Source organism: Onthophagus taurus, chromosome 11 (genome assembly GCF_036711975.1).
Source record: "Onthophagus taurus isolate NC chromosome 11, IU_Otau_3.0, whole genome shotgun sequence".
Classification (NCBI taxonomy): Eukaryota; Metazoa; Arthropoda; class Insecta; order Coleoptera; family Scarabaeidae; genus Onthophagus; species Onthophagus taurus.
This window is the reverse complement of record NC_091976.1, coordinates 15108629-15119200: the sequence shown is the minus strand read 5'-3', so window position 1 is coordinate 15119200 and position 10572 is coordinate 15108629. Positions and strand designations below refer to the sequence as shown.

Below are 10572 nucleotides of genomic sequence, written 5' to 3'. Positions count from 1 at the left end.
ATTATCTAGAATTTTTAGTCAAAAATTAGCTAACTACTCCTAGTAGTTATAAATTTCTTTCTTTGACGGTATTTAAGAGCTGGTTAACTTCTCTGTCGATGCTATTTTTAAGTTACGGTGTAACAGAAGAACATTTCGAAGGCATTTTTTTTTTATTTCTTTATGTAGGTAAGATAAAGGCGCGACGTACTGTCTGGAACGCACCATCTTTTCGATTGGACGGAACCCCCCTCTCCCCGCAGAGCTTATTTTTGTTTCTTTTTAATTTATGATTCGCTTAAATCGCGCTAAAAAATTAGGGAGACATGACTTTGAAAAACTGATAACGGTATGCGATAAACGCAATTATTTGACATATTATGGTAAAAACCGCGTTGAAATCCGCCAGGTTGTTTTCGAAATAACCGCCTCCTACTAAATCGCGATTTTCCGCGAAACTATATGGAATATCGATAAAATAAAATATGCTCCACATTAAGAACACATCGGTTTACCACCAGATCAAATTTGAAATTTTTTCGTCAAATAGTTTTGGAGAAAAAAAATCACAAAGCATACAAAGTTGCTGGCACTTTCTTGCTAACTTAAACGAGATATCAACTGTGCTATATTTTTGGAAAGGAAATTTTATGCTCTCGTCGAATTTGCAATAATATATAGGATGTTCCATTTAAAAAAATCACTTTTATGTCAATAACTACTAAAATATTACTTTGAGGGAAAGCTAACTTATTCTATCGAATTCTACATAAAAAGTATTCGGAAATGTTTTCATAGAAAGGAAGATTTTTCAATAAGAAAAAAGTTATGACGACTTTTCGAAAATGCAGTTTTTTTTAAACAGCCTCTATCTCTGAAATCGTAAGAGATATCGATATGCGGTTTTCGCCATTAAGTTTCTTATAAAAATCGATCTTCAGACAGTGACATCATTTTTCCTCTATCTCTTATAGAAACAGTAGTTTGCCTTTAAAAGTGTTCTTTTTCAAAACTTTTTCAAAACTTTTTTCGAATATGTTCCGAATTCCGTGCTTAGATTAACTAAATTGTGTTTTTCTTATTGTGGGTTAGACTTTCGTACGCTATCTTCTTATAGGTCAAAAATTTCATCGTGAATAGGTACTCGTATACTCAAATTTGTGATTGAAAAGTTTATAAAGTCATAAAAATCGATGTATTTCCAGTAATAAGACTTGAAGAATTTTGAAGGTTAATAAAATAATAAAAGAAACTTGAATTTGGAATTCTCAATCGATATTTTCCAAAAATGTTATGAAGAATCTATTGACAATTTTAAGGAATCGTAGCAAAACACGTGATTCATTCAAAATTAATTTAAATTTTTATAATTCCTTGACCCTAAAATTGTTCAAGTCATTATTTAAGCAAAACAAACGTTAAAAAAAATTGTTGTGACTCATTTCATACCAGACACATTAATTGACTTAATTATGTTTTAATCAATCTTGATTTTATTTTTAGACTAAGTTTTTATTCATTTTACAAAGTTAACATAACAGATTTCAAGCCATTTTACAAAATTCTAGTAATTTCAAATTGTTTCCAAAACAACCTTAATCTCGATCTTAATTAAAAAAAATCGAGGTTAATATCGTTGTTGTCTAATTGAACTTTACTAATTACGTTCAAGTTATAAACTTTACACATTTTAAATCGTTTTTTATCATAGATTAACCTTGCTGAATCAAATTAATAATAGGACTTTTTTAAATTACATCATGTCATACAACGAAATACGTCCCAAATTAAACTTTGGACCCAGACAACCCAGAATACACTAGAAACAGCTCATGCACACTCATGCTCATGTGAAGTACGTGAGTTTAAACGTCGATCTCCCACCATACCACGTGTGATGAAATAAAGGGGACAAAGTCACGTTATAAACTATCAGACGTGCAGGAAATTGAATTAATCCAACATCAGACGTTAAACGAACCGTTTATTTTTACAAAAGGTTTTAGTGCTAGTACGTTTTTTTAAGTGTTGTCTTGATAAATAAGTTTCAAAAAATAATTAACCAAGGTATGTTGAAAATTAAAACATGATTTTTCGATTTAAAGCTAAATTAATTCTGTTTTAATTATTTTAAATTGTAGAATATAAAAAAATTAAATGTTTCTGATTCAAAATTTTAAAAATTAAAAAAACTAAACATTCCACAGAAAATTTTAATAAATATATAAACCACGATTTTAAAATAAAAAATAATTTTGAAACTTAACTGTTCATAATGTTCCTGGTTTATTAACATTATTTATATTAATTTTTATAGCAGGATGTCTCAAGCAATTACTGATAATGGAATCAGCCCGGATATGACCAATTTGAGTCAAGAACATGAAGCAGATCCAGCGTGCATTATGGGAATGGAATCCATTAACAGGGTGGCTAAAATACCCGTCATTGAATCGGGATTAAGTGTCGCAACCAGTCTATATTCAAAAGTAAAGGTAAGAAAACGTACCAAAAAATAAATAAAGTTTATTGTAAGATAATAGGAAAAATAATTTTTCGAAAATGTTGAAAAATGGCGTGATCTTTCGAACCTGTTTGTTTAAAAAAACCGGTTGGATTTAAACACGTGTTGTTTAAATTTTGAAACGAAACCATGTTCTAAAATAAAAATTAATACACTCAAAATTTTTTTAAATAAATTTTTAACATTCATTGTTAAATTTTAGAGTCGCATTAGAAGTCAGATAAAAAATTTAGATAACATTTCAATCGGCCATCGTAGATAAATCAAGCAGTTTGAAAGATTGATAAAGTTTTTTTCTATTTACGTTGAATCAATCTACGACTTAATTATTGCAATTTTATGAAGTTTATTTTATATGTTGTTTAAAATGTACTTTACAAGCCGATACGTTCGTTGTCTTTAAAGATAGCGGAATATTAAATACACCACTAGAAAGCTTTTTCACATTTCTTCCTCTAAAACCGGATTTTGTCCCGTCAATATCATGATAACAATCATTTACATACGGCGGTTTTTACAGTTTTTTCAGAAAAAAATGCTTGTGCATCCATGCGATCTACTAATGTTATATATCACTGTGTAGAGCGGAAAGGTTGCTGAAGATTCTAGATAATCTCGTAGTTTTGTTCTTATCATATAAAAAAGTTGTGACACCGGATAGTGATTTTGCGAAAAGCCGGTTATCCGGCATATCTATCCGGCCTTATTTTTCAAAACGGCTTTTTGCATTAAAAAGAGGATACTTTAATTAATAATTGGTGATATTCCCACAAGAATCCTTCAAGAAACGAATTTTATAGCGAATTTTGAAAGTTATCGATGAAAATTGCAAATTTTATCAAAACTTCAAATATTATTTTCTTCAAAACTAAAAGTTATTTTTCAATACGGGTTGGTTCATTGGAAAGAGGACACTCTTATTAACACATTGGGAAATTTTTATAGTCATATTCCAAGAACTGGATTTTATACGAATTTTTAAAACTTAATCGGCGAAAATTGCAAAATTCGAAAAAATTGTCGATTATTTCAAAAATGTAATTCTCAAAAACTAAAAGCGATTTTTCAAAACGGCTTGTTGCATTAAAAAGAGGATACTTTAATTAATAATTGGTGATATTCCAACAAGATAATTGGTGATATCCTTCAAGAAATTAATTTTATAGCGAATTTTGAAGATTATCGATGAAAATTGTAATAACGAAAATTTTATCGAAATTTCAAATATTGTTTTCTCAAAAACTAAGTTATTTTTCAAAACGGGTTGGTTCATTGGAAAGAAGACACTCTTATTAACACTTTGGGAAATTTTCATACTCATATTCCAATAACTTGATTTTATACGAATTTATAAAACTTAATCGGCGAAAATTGCAAAATTCGAAAAAATTGTTGATTATTTCAAAAATGTAATTCTCAAAAACTAAAAGCGATTTTTCAAAACGGCTTTTTGCATTAAAAAGAGGATACTATAATTAACAATTGGTGATATTCCCACAAGGATTCTTCACGAAATTAATTTTATAGCGAATTTTGAAAATTATCGATGAAAATTGTAATAACGAAAATTTTATCGAAATTTCAAATATTGTTTTCTCAAAAACTAAAAGTTATTTTTCAAAACGGGTCGGTTCATTGGAAAGAGGACACTCTTATTAACACTTTGAGAAATTTTCATACTCATATTCCAAGAACTGGATTTTATACGAATTTTTAAAACTTAATCGGCGAAAATTGCGAAATTCGAAAAAATTGTGGATCATTTCAAAAATTTATTTCTCAAAAACGAAAAGCGATTTTGCAAAACGGCTTGTTGCATTAAGAAGAGGATACTTTAATTAACAATTGCTGATATTCCCACAAGGATTCTTCACGAAATTAATTTTATAGTGAATTTTGAAAATTATCGATGAAAATTGTAATAACGAAAATTTTATCGAAATTTCAAATATTGTTTTCTCAAAAACTAAGTTATTTTTCAAAACGGGTTGGTTCATTGGAAAGAAGACACTCTTATTAACACTTTGGGAAATTTTCATACTCATATTCCAATAACTGGATTTTATACGAATTTATAAAACTTAATCAGCGAAAATTGCAAAATTCGAAAAAATTGTTGATTATTTCAAAAATGTAATTCTCAAAAACTAAAAGCGATTTTTCAAAACGGCTTGTTGCATTAAGAAGAGGATGCTTTAATTAATAATCGAAAGTGATAACAAGAGATTTATATATCGTATTGGGATTGTTACAATGAGGTTGCTAAAGACAAACCTGATATAAATAAAGTTGTATTCAACGGAAAATGTCCTATTGAGTTGTACTTGATTATTATCTGCAATGTCCAACATCTAAAAGAAATACTAATTCCTGTGAATGGTGGAGTACTAAGTAATAGGTTTTTAATATCCGACCAAAGCCGAATATTTGGTAACTATCCGGTATCCGGCTTGGTTTTAAAAAATGGCCGGATAGGCCGGATATCGGATCGTTGCCGGATATCCGTTCCACCACTAATACGCAGTTTTACAGTTTTTCGGGGAAGAATGCTTGTGTGACCATGCGATCTACAAAAGTTATATACCACTGCATAGAAAGGAAAATGTTCTATGGTTTCTAGATGATCTCGAAGTTTTGTCCGTATCATATAAGAAAGTTATTACGCTGTAAATATTTACATATGCTAATTATACGCGATTTTTGCTGTTTCTTTTGGGAAAATGCTTGTGCAATCATGCCACTGACTAAACTGACTGCATATCACTGCATAGAGCGGAAAATTTCCTATGCATTCTATATGGCCTCGGAGTTTTGTCCTTATCTTATAAGAAGATTATGACGCCATAAACATTTACAGTCGGTAATTAAACGCGGTTTTTAGGAAAATCTTTGTGCAACCATACAATCTGTTAAAGTTATATACCAATGAATAGAGCAGATAATTTCCTATAGATTCTACATGATCTGGGAGTTTTGTTTGTAGAAAAAAGAAAGTTATTTTCTCGAAAGTTTTACAAAAAGAAATCTCGTTTTTGATTTTTGTTATGTACCGACTGAAAGAGCAGAAAATTTCCTATATGGTTGATGCTGCTTTAGTTTTTTATACCTATCAAACAAAAAAGTTGTATTGAGGAAGGTCAATCTACCGATTCTATATGTAGGGTTATGTTTTAAATGTGTTTTTTAGCCGACGCCGATAAGTATTGACCGGACAAATCCAGGATTTAGATAGCTTAAAGTGTTCATTTCAAATTGATAATCCTTTTTTTAAATTCTGTTCCGAACAAAAATATCGGCTTGTAAAATATGTGGAAAAACAAGGCTAAAAATTTGTTGCTGTTGTTGCACGAATTTAAAATATTTAAAAAATTTTTAAAACAATTTAATTTCTATTTTTTAAGGATTACAACAGTTTAACCCAGTGGACTTTGTCGACTGCAGAAGGTACTGTCCATAAGGCAGCAGAACTTACCAGTTCTTTAGCGACGCCAATGGTATCGCACCTCCAACAGCCGATAAAGAAAGTTGACGGGATTCTCTGTACTGGATTAGATTACGTGGAAGAGAAATTACCGGCTATTAAATTACCACCGGGTGAGGTAAGTTACAAAAAGTTTAAATTACATTTTAAAGCAGCTTTTAAACCTTATCTGTTATTAAATTAAATTCTTTAGATGTACACTGGTGCTAAAGAAAAGATGACTCATGCAGTCGAAGAAGCCAAACATTACGTGGAACCTGCCGTGGAATCCGCAAAACATTACGTAGAACCAGCTGTTGTAACTGCTAAACATTACGTGGAACCAGCGATTGAAACGGCTAAACAGTTTGTGGAACCTGCTGTTGAAACGGCTAAACATTTAGTTGAGCCCGCCGTTGAAAAAGCTTGTGCTATTCGAGATTATGGGGTTCAACAAGTTGAAAAAATGATTCATAAAAAAGAAGCTCAACAGGGATCTGAAGGGAATGATAAGGAGCAGAAAGAAGAAATGGTTAATGGTTCCAGTTAATTTTCGATTAAAGAAAGAAAAATTGATATTTATTTTGCTCTTTAGTGAATAAGTTCGAGTGTTTGTTTAGAAATGTATGTTTTCTTTATTTTTAATAATTTTGTATTATTGTTAAAATTGTTCACAGTTTTTTTATGTATTTGAAGTAATCAATTTTTTATAATACTTTAAAAAATGTGAATAAAATCCGCACCTAAACTTTAATTTATTTTCTTTTATTTCTTAAAAAAACTTCAAAATTGGATATTAAGTTTAAATAATCATATCTTAAGAACAAATTGGGACATCATGATAAAACTACTAACATTTTAAAGATAATAGAGATAAATAATTTCTTGATTTATATAAATAAAAATATAGTTTCTATAATTTTTTAAACTCAACTCTGCATCTATATTTATATTATTTAAAAAATATAAATTTAGAACATCGTATCTTAACAACTAGTTGAGATATCATCATGAAGTAAAGAACATAAAGCAAATTTAATGAAGATTTTTTTTAATGCAATTTTCCATAAAGATCAATGTTAATATTTTTGAACTTTAATTCTTCATGTTAGATTACTATAGTTTTAAGATTAGGAATTTAAAAAATCTTATCTTAAGAACAGATTGAGACATCATTTTGAATCTACGAACATTTTAAAGATAATTTAAGACATTTAATGTGCCATACATATTTTTTTATTTTCTATAATTCCTGTTATATTTTTTTAATCTCAACTGCGTATTTTTATTTATATTTCAAAAAGAAATCGAAAATAAAGTTTGTTACGAAAAATTAAACAAATTCAAATAATAAGAGGTTTAAATCTATAAAGCAGTGTTGTCCACTAATTTTTGATCAAGATCGACTTTTTATATAAATGTCTTGCCCAGATCGACCGAAGGGTTTAAAGTAACCTTCCTTTTTTTGCTCTGAGATCTGAGATCTGAGATATAGATATTTCAGATTCATGATTTTTTTGGCAATCGACGTTATGGTCATCACTGATTTAGAGCTTATAAATAAAAAATGGTAATAATTGAGTTCAATCTTTTTATGGATCTAGTCTTTATCGCCCATTACTAACGTTTTATGTATAAAACATATTTCCCCATCGCTTTTAGTTTATGAGTTATGATTGAGTTAATTTTCGAAAATCAACAATTTTGTTGTTTAATCGATTTAGAGCTTATAAAAAAAATCGTAATAATTGGTTTCAATCTTGTTATGGATTTAGTCTTTATGGCCCATTACTGAGGTTTTATGTATAAAAAGTATTTCCCCATCGCCTTTAGTTTTTGAGTTATGATTGAGTTAATTTTCGAAAATCAACAATTTTGATGTTTAATCGATTTAGAGCTTATAAATAAAAAATGGTAATAATTGGGTTCTATCTTGTTATAGATCTAGTCTTTATCGCCCATTACTAAGGTTTTACGTATAAAAAGTTTTTCTCCATCGCTTTTAGTTTTTGAGTTATGATTGAGTTAATTTTCGAAAATCAACAATTTTTATGTTTAATCGATTTAGAGCTTATAAATAAAAAATGATAATAATTGGGTTCAATCTTTTTATGGATCTAGTCTTTATGGTCCATTACTAAGGTTTTATGTATAAAAAGTATTTCCCCATCGCTTATAGTTTTTGAGTTATAATTGAGTTAATTTTCGAAAATCAACAATTTTAATGTTTAATCGACTTAGAGCTTATAAATAAAAAATGGTAATAATTGGGTTCAATCTTGTTATGGATCTAGTCTTTATCGCCCATTACTAAGGTTTTATGTATAAAAAGTTTTTCTCCATCGCTTTTAGTTTTTGAGTTATGATTGAGTTAATTTTCCAAAATCAACAATTTTGATGTTTAATCGATTTAGAGCTTATAAATAGAAAATAGTAATAATTGGGTTCAATCTTGTTATGGATTTAGTCTTTATGGTCCATTACTAAGGTTTTATGTATAAAAAGTATTTCCCCATCGCTTTTAGTTTTTCAGTTATAATTGAGTTAATTTTCGAAAATCAACAATTTTGATGTTTAATCGATTTAGAGCTTATAAATAGAAAATAGTAATAATTGGGTTCAATCTTGTTATGGATTTAGTCTTTATGGCCCATTACTAAGGTTTTATGTATAAAAAGTATTTCCCCATCGCTTTTAGTTTTTCAGTTATAATTGAGTTAATTTTCGAAAATCAACAATTTTGATGTTTAATCGATTTAGAGCTTATAAATAGAAAATAGTAATAATTGGGTTCAATCTTGTTATGGATTTAGTCTTTATGGCCCATTACTAAGGTTTTATGTATAAAAAGTATTTCCCCACCGCTTTTAGTTTTTCAGTTATAATTGAGTTAATTTTCGAAAATCAACAATTTTGATGTTTAATCGCTTTAGAGCTTATAAATAGAAAATAGTAATAATTGGGTTCAATCTTGTTATGGATTTAGTCTTTATGGCCCATTACTAAGGTTTTATATATAAAAAGTATTTCCCCATCGCCTTTAGTTTTTGAGTTATAATTGAGTTAATTTTCGAAAATCAACAATGTTGATGTTTAAAGCTACTAAATAAAGAACGGTTATAATTGATTTCAATCCTTTTTAGATCTAGTCTTTATGGTCCATTACTAAGGTTTTATGTATAAAAAGTATTTCTTCATCACTTTTAGTTTTTAAGTTATGATTGAGTTAATTTTCGAAAATCAACAATTTTGACGTCTAATCGATTTAGAGCAGTAATGTAAACAAATTTTTGATCAAAATCGACTTTTTATATAAATGTCTTACCAAGATCGACCGAAGAGTTTAAAGTAATTTTCCTTTTTTTTGCTCTGACGCCCAGATATTAGATATTTCAGATTCATAACTTTCTTGGCGATCGACCAGTCAATTGCGATCGACGTTGCTGCTATAAAGAGTTTCCAAATTTAAGATTCAGAAACCGAGGTCAACTGGAACAGTCTTTAATTATACCTCACAATGTCTTTAATTCAGCTTTTTTAGAAAACCAATGAAGGTAATTAATTCGCGGTGATTCATTACAAATTAAATGAAAATAATTATAAAACTGTTCATAAACAGGTTAAACACCAAAAGATTTTAATTATTATTTTAGAATGTTTGATTAGTGTTGTTCAACATTGTACAAAATTTCTCAAGTCTTTTGAAGGCAAGTGTCAAGTGCTGTATCTGTTCACAATACCTTAAATTAAAAACCGGTTTGGATGTATATGAGTGGTCAAACTGATGTTGAAGAACATGGAAAGTGTTGCTATTTAACTCTCAAGAATGACAAACAAATATCTTGACGAACTTTACAAAAATTATACTGAATCTTAAGGCAAAAAACCATAATGACCCAAATAATTGCAGACCTACCTTTAAAGTACTCACACTTTCGAACCTTTTCGGACCAATATTATGAGAAAAATCACCTTTTTTCATCATCTTAACATACCAATAATTAATGACAAAAATTAATAATAACTGCACAGGTAGAAGTACTTAAAACTATATCCAACGATTTTGATAAAGGGGCAGAAGCTTGAACATTATACATGTTGCGATCATAATGAGGCATTTGACGCAGTGCAGCATAATATAATCCTATAGAAGCTGGTACATCGTGGTTTCCAGCACTCAATGCATTCCTTAAGCTTCCTCACCAACAGAACGCAGAACAGAACAGAGTATAAGTTTCTATGGCGAGTATGTTAGAATGACAGACGAGATGTCAGGGATAACGTTTAACGATATCATACTGATAGATATTGAGTGAGATGCTGAGAGTGGACAGAATAGTATTGAGGGCTGTTTTCATCTATGACATTTTTGCGTTGAAAGAAAACAGCAAAGATGTTGAACAATATGAGTAACGATATTGAGAGATATTAGGTATGATGCCATACCTAACAGCTATTAAAGATGACGTTTAGTAATATCAAGCATGTCGCGTATAGATGATGGAGAATATATTGAGTAAGGCCAGGCTATTATTAAGAGCCTCTCGTTCTACTTACGTCTTGTGATTCTGATGACATCCCCATCTCTTCTATCCTCTCCTCTCCACCT

The 10572-nt window shown here is 29.4% G+C and overlaps 1 protein-coding gene across 1 annotated transcript; it reads left to right on the top strand.

Annotated features, from left to right (window-relative positions):
* The first annotated feature begins 1800 nt into the window (after window positions 1-1800).
* LOC111420460 (lipid storage droplets surface-binding protein 1-like) lies at window positions 1801-6717 on the top strand. The gene is made up of 4 exons (XM_023053446.2): window positions 1801-2046; window positions 2297-2474; window positions 5905-6102; window positions 6178-6717. Exons 2-4 carry the CDS (start codon window positions 2301-2303, stop codon window positions 6511-6513), a joined length of 708 nt encoding a protein of 235 aa, XP_022909214.2. The 5' UTR covers window positions 1801-2046; window positions 2297-2300; the 3' UTR covers window positions 6514-6717.
* Window positions 6718-10572: the final 3855 nt, after the last annotated feature.